This window comes from Patagioenas fasciata, chromosome 2 (genome assembly GCF_037038585.1).
Source record: "Patagioenas fasciata isolate bPatFas1 chromosome 2, bPatFas1.hap1, whole genome shotgun sequence".
Taxonomy (NCBI): Eukaryota; Metazoa; Chordata; class Aves; order Columbiformes; family Columbidae; genus Patagioenas; species Patagioenas fasciata.
In genome coordinates, this window is record NC_092521.1 from 9,319,959 (window position 1) to 9,340,480 (window position 20,522).

General features: G+C 44.2%; 1 protein-coding gene across 2 annotated transcripts in view; it reads left to right on the forward strand.

The window, feature by feature from the left end:
• The window catches only part of ST3GAL1 (ST3 beta-galactoside alpha-2,3-sialyltransferase 1), a 79,468-nt gene that overhangs the window by 45,454 nt on the left and 13,492 nt on the right, over positions 1-20,522 (forward strand). For both annotated transcript variants that reach the window (XM_065831030.2, XM_071803782.1), the window contains exons 2-3: positions 7,133-7,971; positions 18,939-19,135. In XM_065831030.2, coding sequence (XP_065687102.1) covers positions 7,660-7,971; positions 18,939-19,135 — 509 coding nt within the window. In that variant the 5' untranslated portion in view covers positions 7,133-7,659. The remainder of the gene's footprint in view (positions 1-7,132; positions 7,972-18,938; positions 19,136-20,522) is intronic.

The following is a 20,522-nucleotide window of genomic DNA, read 5'->3' on the forward strand; positions in this document are numbered from 1 at the left end:
CTGGTCCCAGTATGGACCCCTGAGGGACACCACTTGTCACTGATCTCCATCTGGATGATTCATCAGGAGAGCTTTGGGATCAACCAGGAAAACAAAGACTTAAACCCAGGTTGTCACTTTTTTCTGGGTGGTTCTTCATTTAGAGCATGATTTAAGCTTCATTGGTCAGAGCAAACTGTTTTAGATGCATTTCTGGCTGCACGTGCTGCCCAAGAATGGAGTGAAATTGCCCTGTAGCCCCACAGGAGAGATGGTTGAAGTATCCACCCTTCTCCATGCTCAGCTCCTAAGATGACTTCTGCCACAGACATGATGGACAGGTGAGGGCAGAGATTTTGGAGCCAGATCATATTTCATGGCACTTCCAGCCCCATTCAAAGCAAAATTTCCCACTTAACCTGAAGACGTGAGTAGGAACTGTAGCCCATGGAGGGCAACACAGTTAATTCTGGACATTAACACTGCGATTTCTCTAGAACAAGCACTTCTTTCAGGAGTTGACTCTTGGTATGCAAAGGAGGAGGAAGCTTTTGCTGCTGCAAACACCTCTGCAGCAGTGGAGGATAAAACATCTTCACCCTGGTGGGAGGAGGCCAGGATGGCAGCTCCCAGTGCTCAGGGGTACAGGCAGACTCGTGACCCCTTCTGAGCCAGAGCTCCAGCCCTTTCCTCAAGCATTGCGAGGGTGTTTTCATTACCAGACCACTCAGCAACGTGCCTGATAAAGCCTACCAAGATAAAGATTTAGTCTGAGGCAACAGAATACAACTTCCCCACCCAAGTTTCTGTTAATCTTATACCCATCTTGCACAAAAAGCTGTTTGCTTAACCTGACTGCACAGGCCTGTTACGCACGCGGGCAGGGCAGGCTGTGTTGGAGTACCAGGGAGATCTCCTATCTACCCAGCCAGCCCAAGCCTGCCAGCAAACTTACTCGCTGATAAGACACAAGTAGGTAATTTTTTTTCAGATCACTGGCACCTAAAATGCCGTGCAGTTACACTCCATAAACCACCTCCAGTTTTTATTCTGTTCACTCTGATGGGTGGAATGCTGCCCAATAGCTGGCTCCAAATTCAAGAAGCGTGGAGTAGATGCTGTCTTCAAATTTGTGTAAAGCTACTTTTTCTCATGACTTAAATGTTCTGGAATAGTTTTGTTTTCTAGGCAGTGATGGTATGATTACTTGGAGTTGCTGGAGGTGTGCATTTTAATAAATCCAAGAACGTTGTGCCAACCAGTTTGCCTGACTTCGGTGCTACAACCCTGTTTGACAGTGGCAGTCAGATTTATGCCTCGCAGCATAGTCAGGGATGGGGCGGAAGAGTTACAGATCATTTTCTCCCTGATTAAATGGCAGGTGAAACTTAGGACTGCTTTTCCATGGCTGTGGGCACACAGGACAGCAGCATCCATGTCACTCCTGTGAGGATATGAGGAGAGAGGAGCCCGTTAGCTCTGAGAAACAAAGCTCAGTCTGATTTTAATTAAGTTATGGATGGAAAATGGCAAAGTCATGTGGCAGCTGGTGCAATTCCAAAATTGCATCCTGTGGTGGCATTTGGTGCCTAAGAAGGATGGGCCTCACCTTTACCTGCCAGTGCTGTGGGGTCGGCGGCATTTGGGAAATCACACAATAAACAAGCTGAAGTCACAGAGGCTGTACTGGGGCACACACACGGCATCTCCTCATGTCTCCATCACTCATGTTGCTTTCAATGCTTGGTGAGACTGATCTCCTCGAGCCAGAGATGGACCAGAGGTCTTGCATGAGCTCGCAACATCCTCTGCTTGAAGGAGATTCATGTTTGTGCCCTGTGTTAAGTCTGACGGGCTGCCAGGCTGTCTCCTAATTGCACAATCTATCTCACGTAGCAAAAGTCTCATGCTCAGAGGTCTCTGGCAAAGTGTCAGCACAATGAAGTGTTTCTTTCTAAATGTCAGCCAGCTCTGGGCAGTGGGAGGCAGTCAGCGATGAGCCAGGGCAGACAAGCCTGTGGTTTGCAGTGAAACAGTCCCCTCCGTTGTTCCTCTCCAGGCTTAAGCACAGAACTGGGGAGGAAATGAATGTATATTTTTCCAGGGACAGGCTTTTTTGCTGCCCTGGGATGACATCTTCCAAGACTGTTCTGGGCCTTTGTGGGTGCATTAAAGCAAGATTTAACCTTCCATCCTCTCCCAGGCCCAGGCTTTGAGAGCAGAGGTTGCTCAAGTAGTTACTCACAAGGAGCGTTGATGGGAAGAAAGTCCCAAAACAGCATGAAGGATGCTTGAGGATGTACTGTTTGTGTTGCCAAAAGGCTTTAGGACAATATAGCTGTCAGTGGCTTAGCTGAGAAGCTAATTCATCTGTGGAGGTTTTGAAGCGGGGGAGATCTGATCTGTGCTTCTGAAAATGGGCATTTGCCGTTCTGCCACCGAGACCTTTCTAGCACAGCACAGTCTCTTGAAGTTGAATCGTGGCAAATCTCTACTCCTTGAAGTATTCATTTTCCAGCTGTATAATACTGTGTGTTGTAGAAGGTTTGTATGATGGCCACCATCAGTCATGAGAGAGCTTCGACAGGTCACATTATCCTTCCTCAGCTTCTGCCGGGGCAGTTTGGTACGTGGTTTTTTGAGTTAAAAGGAAGTCAGGACCTTTGAACTGTTCAAGCGGTGAATGGAAAGCTGGAAATTCTTCTGCACGGGGATGCTGTTCCTTGTTGCCTTTGTGCTGTTCTGCCCAACACACTGCATCTGGAAAACACTGGAGACATTAAACTAGAGAAGTGCATTTCTTACCAGGGTTTTAATGTGAGTTATGGACCAGAAGGCAAAAGCTGGATCCTGAAGCGTCAGCATCTAATGCAAGCTAACAAAGATCTCCTCAAAGTGGTGCTGGTATTAAATACTTCCTTGGTAGCAAAGTAGGCATCAGAAAGGGGTCAAACTCCACCATAGTTGGACATTTTAGCTTGAAGGGATGAGAAGAAGTGCTGTGATTTTTTTTCTTGACATTTTTTCATTATTATTTTCTGCTAATAGTGTGTGGCTGACCACACAGATCTTGTGCAATACCCAAATGCTCTTCCCTTGTATCCCATGCATCCCATGCCCCTAGGCAGCAACCCATGGGTCCCAAAGATGCTCTGGTGTTGACTCATCTGGGTGAGTTTCATGCCTGGGGTTGAGACTGGCAGGGTCCTAGACAGGTTGTCCTTTCTTCTGAGTCCTTATTTCAGGTTCCCACCTGCCTTTCTGCCCCTGTGCTCCTCTGGGCTGGTGCAAAAGGGCCTTTGATGGGCTGGTGGCACCTGGGAACAGCTGGAACTGGGGGTTATTTGGGCTCCCCTTCCTGCCGTTGTCTCTCTATGCCCCTTTGTGTGTGTGCAGATGAGCTTTTAGTGCATAACCTAACAAGTGCAATGAGAAAACATTGCATTCGTAGGTGGATTTGTCAAAAAATGCTTCCTGAAGGTGTTAAGAATTGCTTTATATTAGTCCATTGAACTGACATGTTTTTATCCTTGTCTGTTAATTACCAGACTGGCAAGGGACCAAGGACATTCTTCAGATTGTGAGTTTATAATACAAAAATGATATATCCTGGAAAAGAAAAAATAAAACAAGCGAGAAGACAATGAAGACAAACAATCACAATGGATTAATCCTGGTATATTCTGTAATAGTAAACAGACAAAAGACTGAACTCTGCTCTCCTTTGTGACTGTTTAATCACATTGGACCCACTTCTATGCTCAGGACAGAGCCTGGAGGAACCTGCCCCTTATTCTAAACCTTCCCCTCTCTGCTCTTGCCTGGTCAATGTGATTTCACATTTTCCCTGCATTGCATGTCACCGGCTGTTGGCAGCATAAATAAATTATCCCAGGGTGTACAGGAGTGTCTTACATGGGGACAAGGGTATATGTAGGACAGGAGAGGAGGTGGGAAGGTAGCAGGAGAAATCCAGACCACAGCTAAAACCTTAAGCACCCCAGTCACTTAAGGTAGCTTAACCTGCTGCTTGTATGGGCTGAGCTGGGATATCTGTCCACAGGCACAGCTGCACGCGTGCTGTATGTAAACTCTGTTTAATTCTTGGGAGACTGTAACTGGGACAGGGGCTGGGCATGGAATTTAAACCTCTGTACCTGAAGTTATTTCTGGGTCTGAGGCCAAAATATCCTGTTCACAGTTGTGCTAATGCCAAGGTCACGCTGAGGTATGTTGATAAGGACCGTGGTTGGTATCACACTACTTACTTGTAATGGCTTTAATTAACTATTACAAATAGTATCAGGAGTTGAAGCACATTCCCAACAGCTGGGGTTGGCAGCCCTGTGTGGTTTCCCACAGCAGCTGTTGCTTTGGCATCATCCCTGCCCTTCCCGCTTCCCAGCATCTTGGCGAATCCTGTGGAAACCTTTTTGGAAAGATTTGTGAACATATGTGAACAGAGAGAGATGTTGGGACAGTCTGAGATGTGGTGCAAGATGCTGGGAAGAGTGAAAGTACTGATGTCTGGTTTCGGTCTAATGTTGTGTTTTAAGAAAGGGAAAAAATGGTCCCGGTTCAAGTCACGGTGAACTTGATGAAAGCATTTTTCATTCATTTCAGCCTTTCTTTTCCTCAGGCCCTAAATCACATTTATAGTCCCCAGAGCCTTGCTCTAAAGTTGTGTATGTACTTTTTTTTTTCTGTCATGAGTATCCATAGAAAACTTGGGCATTCGTAGGAAACTGTAAATAGCGAGAATTAAAACAGAGTATCCGGTGTATATTTCCACACTGGAAAAGGCCCTCGGGAGTTGTTCTGGTTTCTCACCTTCCCATCACATGCTATAAAAGATGGGATGATTAGGAGTTTGGAGACACTGCAGTCTACTGTGTAAACACTGCATGTTTTGGTTTTTTTTTTCAAATTCTAAATATAAGTAAGTTTAACCCAAACCCTGTTTAAATAAGAAAAATAAAATCTGGTGAAATGGGTGTTTGCTTTGGAGGCCAGAACGGTTTCCTTTGTGAACAATACTCCATTTTATGGACTTTTCCAAGAAAGACTGGATAATCCCCCTCCCTTCTCCACTTAAAAAATAATAGAGGAGCAGGAGCTGTGTTTACGAACACCGAACTGGCCCAGCACTAACAACAGTAGGGATTCTACTCGCCGGCATCGCAGTGCTTGAGTTATCCGGTCTGTAAATGGAAAATCAATCTGCCTCTGGGATTTGGCATATTTTGGGGGGTTTTGAGGCTGTGTTTTTGTTTAGACTAACAACTCCATCCAGGCTAGTAAAACAAATGTGTTTGGGGCTGCTCTGCAGCACAGGGGCCAGCTGGCATGGTCGGGGCTGTGTTTTTAAGCTCCTTTTCTAACTCTGCAAGGCACAGCAACAGCATCCCCCCTGCCTTTGGGTTGTAATTCCCGAACTGTACCCAGGAACAGCTTGGAAGATTTCTGGTTAGCTCCAAAACCTCCCTCTAAGAAGTTAAAGCAAGCACAGGATTGTTCCCTGGTGGTATTTGATTTACTGGTGCAGGCAAGCCCAAGCAGCCAGGGTTAATACAGCCTTTTGTTATCCAGCCTGACCCACTTGTCAGCTCTTGAGCTCCTGTAAATGCATTTGTAGGGGCCAGACTTAAAATAAATCTTGAGGCATTTGGCAAACAGCAGCTAATTGAACAGCACATGCAACCCATCATGTGCTGCAGATGAGAAACCTGCAGCAGAGCAAAGGCTTAAGACCACAATCTGAGGCTCGTGCCATCGGATTTGGCTTTATGGGACTCATTAAATATTTACGCATCCCCTCTAAAAACCAGGCCTGTGCTGTCTCCAAGACACCATGTCAAACACTTTGGAAAACCAGTTTGGCCTTGGGCAGATCCTCATGGATCTCCAGGAGAAAAACCAACAGCAAAGCTGGGGATGCTGTGCCCAGCCCAGCCCTGTGGCCATCAGATGCACTTCTCCCATGTCTGGATAATCATCAGATTTAGGTGATGGAATGAGAGGGATCCTGCATCAGTGTAGTACACAGAAGGGGTTAAAATAATATTTTTTCACGGGTGGCAGTTGCAGTTCTGCTGTTTGCTGAACTGAAACCTGCAGCTGAGTAGCAAGTGAGACTTCTTTTGCTGGCTTTTGTTTGTTCATAGATTGCACATACTCTGACATAGATGTTTGTTCTTTGTTTGGTTGGTTGGTTTTTGTTTGTTTGTTTTAATTAAAAGTGTATTATTTAAGCAGTGGCACTTTGGGACTTTTTACAAACATCTGAAGTTTTAAAAACTACAACACTTTTTTCTTCCCACAAAACAATTGCATCATGCAAGGAAGGGATCCATTTTCAACTTTTAAAAACTCATTTAAATCACCACTGTCAGGCAAGGGACACCAAAAGGGGAGTGAAGAGCAGCTCCAGGTCCCTCCGTATCCCCTGACTCATGGAGGTGAAGCAGCTCCCTGTGCCTCTGCCTGGCTCGGGATCTCACAGGAACTCTCTGAGATCACAGGCTGCCCTCACCTACACTCTCTTGGCAGGAAAAATAGCAATAACCCATGCAAAACAAAGACCATTTATACTTCGATTTCCTTTGTCTGTCCCAGGATGCATGAGCTGTTTTTACTTGGCTTTCTCTGAATCACGAGTCCAGCCCTGACCCTTAAAATATTAAGCCTGTCAGGGTGGGTGCAGGAAGAGAAAGGAAACAATTCCTCTTCCTCCCTGTCCTGCTCCTCCCTCCTTTGCAGAGTGTTTTTATTTCAGCTGCTTTGAGTTATGAATACTTTACTGCATATCTTGTGGCTATCAAGGTCAGCCTAAGGGAAGGAGGTGAGTCATTGCCATTCAAATGGCTACAAACTGTAATTCAAATAAGGCCAGGGCGCCGGGGCTGATTCGATACAAAGGGACTCAATGTCCACAGGTCGATGCTCTGCCATTTCGGAAATTTCACCTTGAAACTTCGCATTGTGTAAATACCGCAGCAGAAATTGTAGCTGGTGCTGCTGTGTCGAGGGCTCTGAGTTGATCAGGCCTTTTAGAGTGGGCAGAGAAAAGCAGAGAAATTAGGTTTGGAGCAATGCAAAAAGCTTTCTAACAATATTTTTTCTTTCTTTTGTGTGTGTGTGTCTGTGTCTCCAGGCTGAAAACTGCTCTCCATGGCTTAAATGGACATCAAAGCACGTCTCTCTGCTGGAATGTACATCCCCGGATGATTTGATCCTTCGTGAACTAACTTCCAAGAAAAAAGAAATAACCACCCTCTTCTTTCTACAATTTGCTTGCTTTAATTTATGGCTTGCTCCCACACAGAATACCTAAGTTTTAATGCTGATATTGCTCCTCTCAAAATCTTCTGGTAAGCGAAATGGCAAAGGCCCATCTTCCTTAAACTTGGTGAGAGAGGTTAGCATCAGGTTACGGAGAGGTGGAAGAGACTTGGAAGCACTGTGAGAAGGCAAAAGGGAAATACCCAGCTTTGCCTTTTTTAAGCTCATTTCGGGGAAACAAAGCTTCTTTCCTTATGGATGGAGGTAGCGGAGTCAGTATGTTCAGCCTAAGCCCAAGGTAGCAGCTGGCAGGCACCTGCAGCACCCTTTCCTTTTTGCCTTACATTGGACCCTACGTCATCCTTGGTCAGTGGCGACGGCAGAAACCGGGCAGGAAAGATGGTCGTCGTACGGAGGAGGAATGTGAAAGTGTTTACCTTTGCCTTTTTGCTCATCACGGTGACGTCATTTGTACTGAACTACACGCACCAGGTGACCACGACCACCTGGGATCCGAGACATCTCGTCATGCAGTTTTCTGAGCAAGTCCAAAAACTTTTCAAGTACCCCAGGAGACCCTGCAGCTGTCGCTCGTGCATTTCTGAGCTGGGACATTCCCTCTGGTTCGATCAGAGATTTAATTCAACTATGCAACCTTTCTTGACCTCACAAAATGCCTTGATCCCAGAAGACAGCTACAGGTGGTGGCTGGTAAGTGGGACGTGTGGGTGCAGCCTGGTGTTCGTGCAATGGTTGCGGTGTCAGGCTTTGAGCAACCTTGAGCAGATAGTGAGAGATGGTTCCTGCCAAAAGCATTTGCTGTGCCAGCTGACAAGGCAGGCAAAGGTGGAAGAAAGTGGGGAGTTGGTGCTGCTGTTTAGCTCATAGGCACTCAGAGTGCACGTTCACTTGCTCCAAGCTGGAAAATCCCTATCAGAGATAAGCAGTGAATCCAGAATTTGCGAATGTCAATATACCCTTTTTTCTCCCTTCCTTTCAAAAGACTAGACTACGTAAGCCAGCTCGTTTCGCTTCAGATGATAAAAAGAGCTTTTGTCATCCATCAAGGTTGAAAAGAAAACTCATTGTGAAGTTTGTAATTCACCTGGTGCTCTCCCTAGCATAAGATATGTAAATAATTAGCAGGGTTAAACGGAAAATGATTAATTCCATGTGTATGAGAACAGTCTCCATTGTGGACGGTGGTGTAAAATGGATCTGTAAAGCTCATGGGTGGACATGGGTCACTGGGAAGGAACAGCCTCTGCGTATCCTCTGAGTAGGGTGGTTCGAAGAGCCTGAACCAAACATCGTGAAAACTGGTGATACTTTGTTTGGAAAGCAAGGAAGGAAAAGAGTTGTATCCTGATATTTTGCCTAATTAAAGCCTCTTTTTTGTTCTTTTCAAACAAGACATTAATTTTATGAATTGCTTGAAACCTGTGCTGCCAAGCTGCCAAAGTGCAGGTTCTGGCTGTAGCACCCAGTCAAATCAGTTTCATTATGAGTAGTGTCCCTGTGCTTTTCTTTGAACATAAAACCACCTGCAAGCTTGATGTTGCATTTGGGTCTTTCAGCCCTTCCCTGGTGCCCTGGGGAGGCCACTCTGGTAGGTGCCACTTTCACAGTGGGGACATTCCGCTTTCAGAGCAGGTGTCAGGTGCTGTGGGAATAAGGCTGTGTCTGATTTATCACCTCTCACTCTGCTGGTTGTTGCATGTACTGGTGAAAGAGACGCCACTGAACTCTGACGTTTTTAACTGTTGCATAAATCATTTCCTCATTTTATGATGAAACCAACCTTTTTGCCACAGGTCCCACAGATTCCAGGTGTTGCATCCTTCCACCTCTCCTTTGGCTATGGCTTGGCAATGGTTTTCCATCACCCGTCTTTTTTTCTTGCATTCTGCAGACCCTTTTCCTTCTGGTCCCCACATTTCCCAGCTGAGCTTTGCTGGAGCCATGAGAAGGGAAGATGGGAAGCTCATGTTCTAATTCCCCTTGCCCTGGGATGAGGTTTCACCAGACGGCTGAGCTGATGGAACAACTGGCAGTTTTTGGAAGAGGGGAGATAACCCAAATCAAGCTTAGAAGATGAGGTGATGTGGTTGTTTGTGGACAGCATTAGCAGGAAGGTTGGTTGTAAAGTGCCTTCTGATGGCCTCTAAATAGAATCATAAAACAATAAAAATCATGTAACGGTTTAGGTTGGAAAGGACCTTCAAAGGTCATCCAGTCCAATCCCCTGCAATGAGCAGGGACATCTTCACCCAGATCAGGTTGCTCAGAGCCCAGTCCAGCCTGGCCTTGAACGTCTCCAAGGATGGGGCATCTACCACCTCTCTGGGAAATCCGGACTAGGGTCTCACTGTAAAAAATTTCTTCCTCATGTCCAGCCTGAACCTCCTCTCCTTTAGTTTAAAACCATTACCCCTTGTCCTATCACAACAGGCCCTGCTAAAAAGTCTGTCCCCATCTTTCTTGTGGGCACCTTTTAAGTACTGAAAGGCCACAAGAAGGTTTCCCTGGAGCCTTCTCTTCTCCAGGCTGAACAACCCCAACTCTCTCACCCTGTCCTCATAGCAGAGCTGTTGCTGCACTCTGATCATTATGATGGCCTCCTTTGGCCCCTCTCCAGCAGGTCCAAACTGGGAGCACTCAGCATCTCAAGATGGTGCTGAGGAGAGGGTGGGATAATTAATCCCAAATCCTGGCATTACTGTGGGGGCTGCACCACTGCAGCATTCAGCTGAGGAGATGTCCCATGAGATGCAGCTGGGTGGGGAAGGTGCCTCTGCTATGGGGGCTCTGCTCCCCAGGGGTTGTACATTGTCCCTGAGCAAAGCCACGCTGCATTCAAACATGAGAAAAAGGAAGAAAACAAACAAACAAACAAACAAAAAGATCTTGGGATTTCTTTACAAAATTCTGAATTCAGCTCAACCTGAAACAGGGTGTTTTATTTTATTTTGTGAGCGTTGTTTCTTTTTTAAAAAATTGTGACTTTCAGGACAGCCCAAAGGCTTTTCTTCCTTTCCCCCTCCCTAGCCCAACTAGAAGCTGTCCGTTAACTTTCAGGGCTGTCTAACCCTATTCTTAGTATTTTCATTCATTTTTTGAATTCAGGTCAAGTTCAAAGGCAATACAGCATTTCAGAACACAAAATCAAAGTAGTTTTTTCTTAGTTGGTAAAAATACATCTTCTTAGATTTTTACACTTTTTCCATCATTTTTTTTTTCATCCAGAACTTTTCTTCAACTAGAATGTGTGAAACATTTTGGTGTCTTACAAAACTGTTATGTTTACTGGAAATCAGTTCATTACTGAAAATACTTGCCTTAATCCTCTGGAAGATGCTTCTGGGTAAACTTAGACATGACGTGGTCTCAGCTCATTGCAATCTATTTCCTTTATATATATTGCTTTGAGTATTTCTGAGACAGTGTAATTTCTACAGCGAGTAATTCCCAGGTGCATCCTGACCGCACTTCCTTTTCACTGTTCATTTTTAGGCTCATCTTCAAAGTGATTCTGAGATTTCAGTCCGTCTTAGAAAAAACTTTGCTCATGGCCATGTTTTACAGTCGCTTACTTTGCCAACTCAGTAATCTGTGACTTTTTACTATATTTGTACTTGAAAGATAAGGCACGGGGAGACCTAAGATTCCTTAAACATTTCAGGGGAGAAATGACTATGCGTTCACTCTCGGGAACTGACTTCAGACAACGTGGTGGTTTCATCATGCATAACTGAGATGATGGTGACTTCACTGGAGCTATTTATTATAAAGCTGTGACTTTCCTGTCATGGGGAGACTCATGTAATGTGCTTGAACTAAACACAGGCAGAACCCTTGCCAGAGACCTCTCTGTCTACCAAGCTCAGTCTACCTTCCCTTCCCATTACCCCTGTTGCTGTGTATGCGAATAAGGATTTTTCATCCAAACAGTCCTGTAGCATTAATATCCCTAGGAAAGTAAGGACTGATTTTCAGAGCCTGATGACCAGTATTTGAGATGAAATTACATCTGTGGCCAAAGGATGGGGTGGTTTCACTTGTTTGCAGCTCTTCACATGGCTGCCAGACTGCTTTTTGGTTCTCACTCTTCTTCTCTACCTGTGTGTCTCTCTGTCTGTCCATCCATCTTTCTTTCATCATCTTACACTCAGGGACTGTGAGAGTCTCAGTGTTTTGGAATTTGGCACCTTAGGTTACGTGATGAATTTCTTTCTGTTTATATTTTCTTTCTCACTTCCTTGAGCTGACTCACCTGCAAGTTTTTAATCATTCCATGACACAAATGTTGTGGACGTTTTCACTAAATTTAGTAACATGTATATAAGGAAATGCAGCAAGAATTATATGCTTTAACACAGCATACAATTTATAATTCCCTTGTTTTATTTTCAGGGCTTTTGGCATTCTTTTTGGTGGTCAGAAAGTATGAAAATATGATATCAGAACCTGCCGTTCTAAATCCAAAATAACCCTGTTGAGGCTGATGGATTAAAACTGTGATGTAAAACGAGGCTCAGAGTTCCCTGGCAATCTTATCTGTAGCACATTGTTCACAAACTACCACGTTATAAAAACTTGTATCTTGAGTCTTATGATATTTGAGGGATTTGCTTTCTTTTTTTTTTTTTTTGGAAGAAAGCTTGGCTTTTGGGACCATGTGATTAGCTTATCTAAAAGAAATGTTAGCTTTTAGTCCTTGTGTTTGTAGGAAGAAATGTAATATATGGCTTAAAGATTTGTTAAGCAGACAGTGAACGAAAGGGCATCCCCAACATATGCTCTGGGGAAGTCACGGAAGCTGCACTTATTTTTAAGACAGCAACAGAGCTACTTGGCATCTCAGTCATACATTTTGATTGCTCTTTGTAGAAAGTTTGTCCAAATACTTTGATCACCAGAAGTCTTCTTTAAAACTGGGACACTGTCTGTGATACTTTGAAAGCAATACAAAGAGCTCACCTCCCTGAAAGTGGCATGGTCGCTGCAGAAGGTTACACCAAATCCAGCCCAGGTTCCAGGCTCTAGTCCCAGTGCCTGCTACATGTCCAGGCCCAGCTGGTGTCACACTGCTTGGATGCAAGCGTGACATTGATACCAGCCTTGGACATATTGAGAGAGAATCATAGAATCATAGAACCATTTTGGTTGGAAGAGACCATCAAGATCATCAACTCCAACCATTAACCTAACACTGGCACTAAACTGTGTCCCTAAAAACCTCATCTATGCATCTTTTCAACACCTCCAATGATGGTGATTCAAACCCTCCCCTGGGCAGCCTATTCCAATACTTAATAACCCCTTCAGTGAACAAGTGTTTTCCATATCCATTCTAAACCTTCCCTGGTGCAATTTGAGGTCATTTCCTCTCATCCTATTGCTTGTTACTTGGGAGAAGAGACCAACCACCTCCATGCTACAACCTCCTTTCAGGCAGTTGTAGACAGTGATAAGGTCTCCCCTCAGCCTCCTTTTCTCCAGGCTGAACAGCCCCAGCTCCCTCAGCTGCTCCTCATCAGACTTGTGCTCCAGACCCTTCACCAGCTTCTTTGCCCTTCTCTGAACTCTCTCCAGCACCTCAATGTCTTTCTTGTAGTGAGGGGCCCAACACTGAACATAACATTCGAGGTGGGACCTCACCAGCACAGAGCACAAGAGGACAGTCACTTCTCTAGTCCTGCTGGGGGGACAGTCACTTCTCTAGTCCTGCTGGCCACACTATTCCTGATATAAGCTAGAACGCTATTGGCCTTTTTGGCCACCTGAGCACACTGCTGGCTCATGTTCAGCTGTCTGTTGACCAAGATCCCCACATCCTTTTCCACCAGGCAACTTTCCAGCCACTTTTCCCCAAGCCTGTAGCATTGGGTGAGAACCTAACTCTGGGCTACCCCTTACCCACCCTGTCAGCCCCTGGGTACACAATGCTGGGCTGCAGCTCCAGGGTCTTCTATAGCAAAGACAGGTGGATCTGAAGGTTGTCCAAGATCATGAATCCCTCTAAGCACTACAATGCACTCTGCCAAGCTGCAAGAGTCCTACAGCCAGAAACGAGGACACACAAAGCTGGAGGACGCAGGGTCTTTGCTCCTTAGAGTATCACGGAAGTGACTCGTTCCAGCCATGGTAGTCATAAATCATAGAATTTGTCGTACACATATTATTGTGTGTTATTTATGTAATATATGCACATTACATTCTTATTTGAGAATGCATATTTTTTGACAGACACAAATCATTAAACAAAGCCCAAACTCTTGAAAGCCCCTATGTTCTTCACCTTAATCTCTTTGACAAATAGTAATTTCAGGACATTAAATATAACAATAGTAATGTCATATTTTCCAGACCAAGGAGGCATTTTTAAAATTAATGGTTTCCTTTTCACCTCTCCTTCTTTCTGCAAAATGGAGATTACCTGGACTTGCCCCACCAGGCTGTTGCCAGGATTAATCTTTGTACAACATCATACAGCTGGGAAGCGCTGCACAAGTCTTAATGCCTCCAAACTGCTGCAGTGAGGCAATTAGTAGCTGTGCAAAAGGGATTCTTATGGGGGTTTATTGCCTCTTTATCTTTTAAAAACAGTTTAAAAACTTAGAAAAACCACAAAACCCAGTATTACTACACCAGCTTCCGCAGGCTGCCTGGGTGTGTTCTCACAAGAGGGCTGCCCTGGTAGTCTGGCTGCTACCAGACCCAAACCTACACCTGTCTGTCCATCACAAAGGCTGTGTCTCAGTTCATGCTCCACCTGCATCCACATCACACCAGTGATTACAGATTAAGAAGGATATTTTCTACCTGCTAATAAATTGTGATTTTGAAGAAGTATTTAATACACTGTCGAAAACTGACAGGCTGAGAGAGTTGGGGTTGTTCAGCCTGGAGAAGAGAAGGCTTCAGGGAGACCTTATTGTGGCCTTTCTGTACTTTAAAGGCTCCTATAAGAAAGGTGGTGACAGACTTTTTAGCAGAGCGTGTTACGGTAGGACAAGGAGTGATGATTTTAAACTAAAAAAGGGAAGGTCCAGACTAGACATGAAGAAGAAATTTTTTACAATGGGGGTGTTGAAACACTGGCCCAGGTTTCCCAAAGAGGTGGTGGATGCCTCATCCCTGGAGACATTCAAGGCCAGGCTGGATGGGGCTCTGAGCAACCTGATCTGGGTGAAGATGTCCCCGCTCATGGCAGGAGGCTTGGACTAGATGACCTTTGAAGGTCCCTTCCAATCCAAACCATTCTATGAATCTGTGATTTATGCGAAGGCAGCATGAGAACTTTCTTCTGAGGCTCTCCTGACTGTATCTATGTCCTCACCACTCCAGGCTATTACCTCTCATCAGACTTGGCTGAATTCGCATCCTCCTCTTGCATCCCCTTAGCTGAGTTTTGGGCATTGCTCCTTGGTGGTCACTGGGGATGTGATGGTACCAGAGAGCCCAGGGTAAGCCTTCTGAGAAGTTTGTAAAGTCGCAAAGTCCATTGTCATCCTTAATGGAGCTGTGCACAGTGTGGTGTAAGAAGGAGCAACATGATGTTCCTCAGAAAACCATTCATGGGTAAAGAAAGGAAGTGGATAAATTGTAAGGGTTATTTTTTCTTGGGGTTTTGGTTTGGTTACTTTCTTTTTCTTCTTTTTTTTTTTTTTCTTTTTTAAAATCAAAATATGCAAAACCAACTAGTAAACTTCAGTATGTGAAGTTTGGCGTTTCTACAGCAGGGAGAGCAGGGTAGTTTGTCTTCCCTGTAAAGATGATTAGGAAACTCTTCAATCTGGACTTCCAATTATAGTTTTTAAAAAAACTAAGGTGAAGAGTTGACTCTCAAGTGACATGCAAATATTTTCGGTAGGGGAGCTGCAGTGTTAGTGATATTTTATATGTGGACAAAAGGTGGGTTAAGATGCTTTTTGGACTTGGGCAAGAGGTTAAACTTCGTTAGACACAGCTGTTGTTTGCGTAGACTTCTGAGAAAAGCAGTCACTTCACTCAGGACACAGGAGTCAGCTATTTCATAGTATTTAAGCTCACTTCTAGCAGCTAGATCCATACACATATCCCTGGCACACATTTAGGAACTTGGAGGCAAGATATTGTCCCAGTAGAGCCACATGGCACTGATGTGGCTCTGTCTTGCATGGCATGGAGACACTTTCACCCAGTGCTTTTGTTGATTTAGGGGAAAGGTTGGACTGGTGGCAGCTTGTTAAAAATAAAAAAGGAAAAAAAAAAAAAAAACTGGTGTGGAAAAGCAAAGGATAATTGGCCTGTAATTGTAATGCTATTAAAAGTCTTTTTCAAGAAGTCACGTAAACATTGTGCAATAAAGAACTGTCTGCACATTAAGTCTGAACATTTAAAAACTATCTGCCTTGGAGATAATCAACTTCATCGCCTGCTCTGCTCTGTTTTGCTGAAATGTCAAAGACTAACCAGTGCTGACTGAAGATGAGGCCTGAAAAGTGTAGTCCAATCACATAATCACTGCAGAAATTAAAATAGAACACTTTTAATGAGTTTGAGAATGAATGTCTTAATGTATGGATGTTCAGGACACAGAGCAATAAGGTCCTCATCCTATTTGAGGTCATTGTGGGAATCTCTCACATAAGTAATAATCTCTGCTGTGGAGGTTGTGTACAACCGAGGGATTGCAGGACAGTGGTGTCCTACTTTTTCACTGGTGTTGGTGCCCATGTTTTCATTTGGTTGCAATGGATTTACTCAAGACTGATTGCAGCCTAACAGAATGAAAAGGCAGATCCCTTGTCCATGTAACGGGCACAGACTGAAGCACAGGAGATTCCATTTAAACATGAGGAGAAACTTCTTTACTTCGAGGTGCCAGAGCCCTGCAACAGGCTGCCCAGAGAGGTTGTGGAATCTCCTTCTCTGGAGACATTCAAACCCACCTGGACACCTTCCTGTGTGATCTGCTCTGGTGAACCTGCTTTAGCAGGTGGGTTGGACTGGATGATCTCCAGAAGTTCCTTTCAACCCCAACCATTCTGTGGTTCTGTGATTCTGTAAATGGAGGTGCCTGTCCATGATAATGTTTCTTACCATTTTAATGCATCAAACAGAAGTCAATACTCGAGATGCTTTCTGATGCTATAACTCTGGCTGAAAAGACAATTTATCTTAAAAAGGGGGCTGAGGTTCTTATAATTTTCTGATAATTACCTTCCACATCTGAATTTTCTCAGGCAAAATCACTTCAAGAATAGTTTGTTTGCTTGTTTGTGGTTTTGGTTGATTGGCTGGTTGGTTGGTTTTCCCCCAGAATAATGTTCTTAAAAATGTTTTGGTGCATGTTTGGTGGTTTTCCCTTTCATTTCGTAAAGACAGTCAGTTCACCTTTACAGAAAGAGATTATGCATATATGTATGTACGTGCATGTTCAAATAACTCAAAATAAGTTCCTTTTTTAAAAAAGCCTGGATTTTTCTATAGTACACACCTGATACTATACTCTAAGACATCTACAAAGTCTCTATTTATTTTGAAGGCTGTGGGCTTTCTAACATTGTTATTCATATATTCAGAGTAAAAACAGGTTGGATTGGATTAATAAAGAATACACAAAAGTTGAGACACATGAACGTGTGTTTGTAGCATCACACAGAAATTTAGAAGATGATAAGACTTTACATTTAAATAATGGAACCATCCGCTGAATACTGACATGCGTGGTAATAATGACAGTGCTTGTCTGGGCATCTTGATTATCTTTTTGCTGCATGTGCAGCCATTTGGTTGCTTGACCTGGCTTTTGTACTGTGCTGCCCTCAGGGTGGGTTAAGGGAATGAAATTAAGTAAAGGGATCACTTGTACTTTCTATTAATGTGTCTGCCCTGGAGAAGGCAGTGACTATTTTGACAATGTCATGGTTGGCATCAGTTCTCAACACTTCCTAATGGACTCAGATTTGGGGTAACCTGAGCCCTTGCTCTTGTCTCTACCACTGCTCAGCATCAGCTATAGCAGGGGAAAGACGAACCAAATTAATAACATGCTTAATTACTTCCACCCAGTGAGAGTTTTGTGCTCACCTCTTTTAATAGAAGACCACCTTTTGCAGTCCATATATGAGCATGTAGGTTAGCAAGAAGATTAAGTCTTGCATATCACTGTCTACAACTACCTGAGAAGAGGTTGTATAATGGAGAGTGTTGGTCTCTTCTCCTAAGTAACAAGTGATAGGATGAGAGGAAATGGCCTCAAGTTGCACCAGGGAAGGTTCAGATTGGATATTAGGAAACATTTCTTCATGGAAAGTGTTGTCAGGCATTGGAACAGGCTGCCCAGGGAAGTGGTTGAGTCACCATCCCTGGAGGTGTTTAAAAGATGTGTAGATGAGGCTCCTTAGAGACATGGTTTAGTGCTGGGTTTAGGTTAACTGTTGGACTTGATGATCTTAAAGGTCTTTTCCAACCAAGTTATTCTATGATTCTATATATAATTTCTTTGTCTTTTTTGTCTTTGGCCCTTAGCACCAGTGTTGTCTTGCAGCTCGGAGCTTCATGGATCTGTTGTTCAATTCAGTGTAAAGAAGGTTACTTTACATAAATCTGCAAAAAGGCAGCACAAAATTTAAACGAAAATTAAATTATACATCTGTGTGCTTGTGTGTGAGAGGGAGAGATCAGGACAAATTAGCAGTTCTTGGTACAAGGAAGAGAAGTGCACCAGAAACTAAAGCCAAATTACCCCAGGCCATTGCCAGGAGTCGTGGGAAAAGGTGTTTCTCCTCTCTCCCTCCCTGGGCTGGCAGAGCAAGGGCAGATTTTGTGTTAGGTGCTGTTCTCCCTTTGTGAACTTGCAAACAAGCGATACCACAAGAGTGGGCAATGCTTTTTGTGAGCCTGCCAGCTCAACCTCTTTAGTAGCCCTCAGAGAACAGAGCTCCAGAAAGGGAGTGTCCAACCATCACCTGCCTTGCACCTTGCCTGTACCTTCCTGATCCAGCCATTGTTTCCACCATGCACCACAGAGCTGCTACAAAAGAGTTTCCCTCCATGGAAACAGATACAATGACCAGAGTCTGGGTGATTTTCTTCGTCCTGGAGAATTTTTTAGATTATTTTGCATCTACCACCCTCGGAGCTAATAATTACAGAAGTTTTCTATTAAACTAGCAGCTGGTTGCTCCACAGTCTGGAATATCGTCTCCCACTTCTGGCATATGCCAAAATTTGTACAAGGTGTTATCAGCCACTTCTGTGCTCCGTCAGGTTCCCTGGGACTCTTCTGTCCTTCCTGGGGGGTCAAAAGAAATCTTATACGTGCCCTAACAGAAGATATCTGGTCCAAGGTGGGATTAGGTTCGTAGACACCAGAGGAACATTTATTCTGCTAAAGTCAGCCTTGGGGAGAACCCATGTTCTATGCCACCATGGCTAGGAAGACTGAGGAGGTAAGGGAATCCAAGGAAAAGCAAGGGAAAATGGGAACGAAGTTTAAGAAGTTAATTAGAAGGGATTTTTCACTTTATTTTTCACACTTCTGCTCCCAGCCCAAAGCCTGCATACTGTAGAAAACAGTGTCTGTGGGTAGAAGCAAGATTGGTCTTTGAGAAGACATTTGAAGCTACATCTTGGTCACAGAAAATCTAGCTATATTGGCAACCTGGAATGATTTTTCTTCCTAACAGAAATTACAAGGGGAGAAAACTCCGAAGAACATCAATGCTACTCTGAAGGAATTGTTTGAGTTCATTCCCGGGGATGGAGATCCACTGCAGGAGCGAGGCACCTCCACGTGCAGACGGTGTGCCGTCGTGGGTAACTCTGGAAACCTTCTGCAGTCTCAGTATGGTCAAGATATTGACTCCCATGACTTTGTGCTCAGGTGAGTGAGTAAGCATCACCTCGTCTCCAGATGTCTCTGTTAAGATTTACAGGTATTTTTGGGGACAAGTGAGTAAACAACATTTCAGGGGATATCTAGTGCTGGTAGTTAGATCAAATCTAAGTTCCTGGGATGTAAACTGTGTGTGTTGGAGATATGATGTCATGTGTTTGCGTGGAAAAATAACATGTATTGGTGTTGATACTGTAGCTTCTTCTGCACCATCCATAACTGCCCATGAAATATAGCTGAAAAAAACCTGCAGTTTTGAGTAAAACTTATTTCTGCAACTACTACTTACAAATGATCTTTCACACACTTAATTGACTGTTATGAGATTCGACATTCTATCACTGGTTCATTCTTAAGCAATGGTGGGGTAGTAAAGCCAAAGTCACTTTGCAGAGGACAGGAGACAACTGGTTGGCTGCAGCTGCCTTGTTAAGTGTTGCATTGCCTCTTCCTTTCGAGATAATGAAGGTTGGCTATTTTGTCCCACTGAAACGCAAGCAGGAACTAGGTAAGCAGAGCTAATCACCCAGAGGGCAGCCAAGATATCTGGGCTAGGTTAATCTCCAACATGTCCAGCTTTTACACCGCAGCTGCCAGTACAGCACAATTTTGGGATCAACACAGGGCAGGTCAGAGTTCCTGGAAGGGAGGAATTACTATTGAAAATAGCACGTATGTGGGGTTACAGTCCAAGAAACAACATGACTTTTAGCAGGAAGCTGTGCATTGAAGTCAAGACTGCGTGAGCAGAAGATCACCACTATTTGAACTGTTAAAGCCACCTTAAGCTGCCTGGCTTAAGTGTGACCTGGACATGCTGTAGAGTCCTTAGATGACGTCTAAATATTAATGATAAATCATTTTGCGAGTTGTTTCCTTCATTTGCATGCCTTGCCCTCTGCTAAAAGTACCTCCTCAAAGGTAGAGGCAGCCAACCTGGTCTTCAGATCCACAAAGGGAAGAGCTATAGACATCAGTCCTGCACGTTGCAAATGTGAGGCAGCTGAGGTGCGTTTATTCTTAACTCCGTGTTCCTAGCTGTGGAGACAGCCCCATTCCCATGTGGACTTTCTTATCATGCCTGGTCTTTGTTTCCAGATTCATGCAGAAAAACCTTTGCTAGACTCAAAAGCTGTTTTTTTGGATGGCAGCGAAAGACTAATGCACTTGGAAGAGTGTTTCTGCTCTGAGGCCTTGCCCTGCCTGTAGTCCTGCATCTCTGACAAGGGAGAAACTCTCTGTAACTTGGAACTGAAACTTCCAGTCTTGCATTTATATTTTAGCGATATCAAGTCGGATCTGAAGGGTTTTAGGATTCCCCATGGAAATTTGTGCAGAGAATGTGACCCTTCTGTGTGTTAATCCAACAAACAAA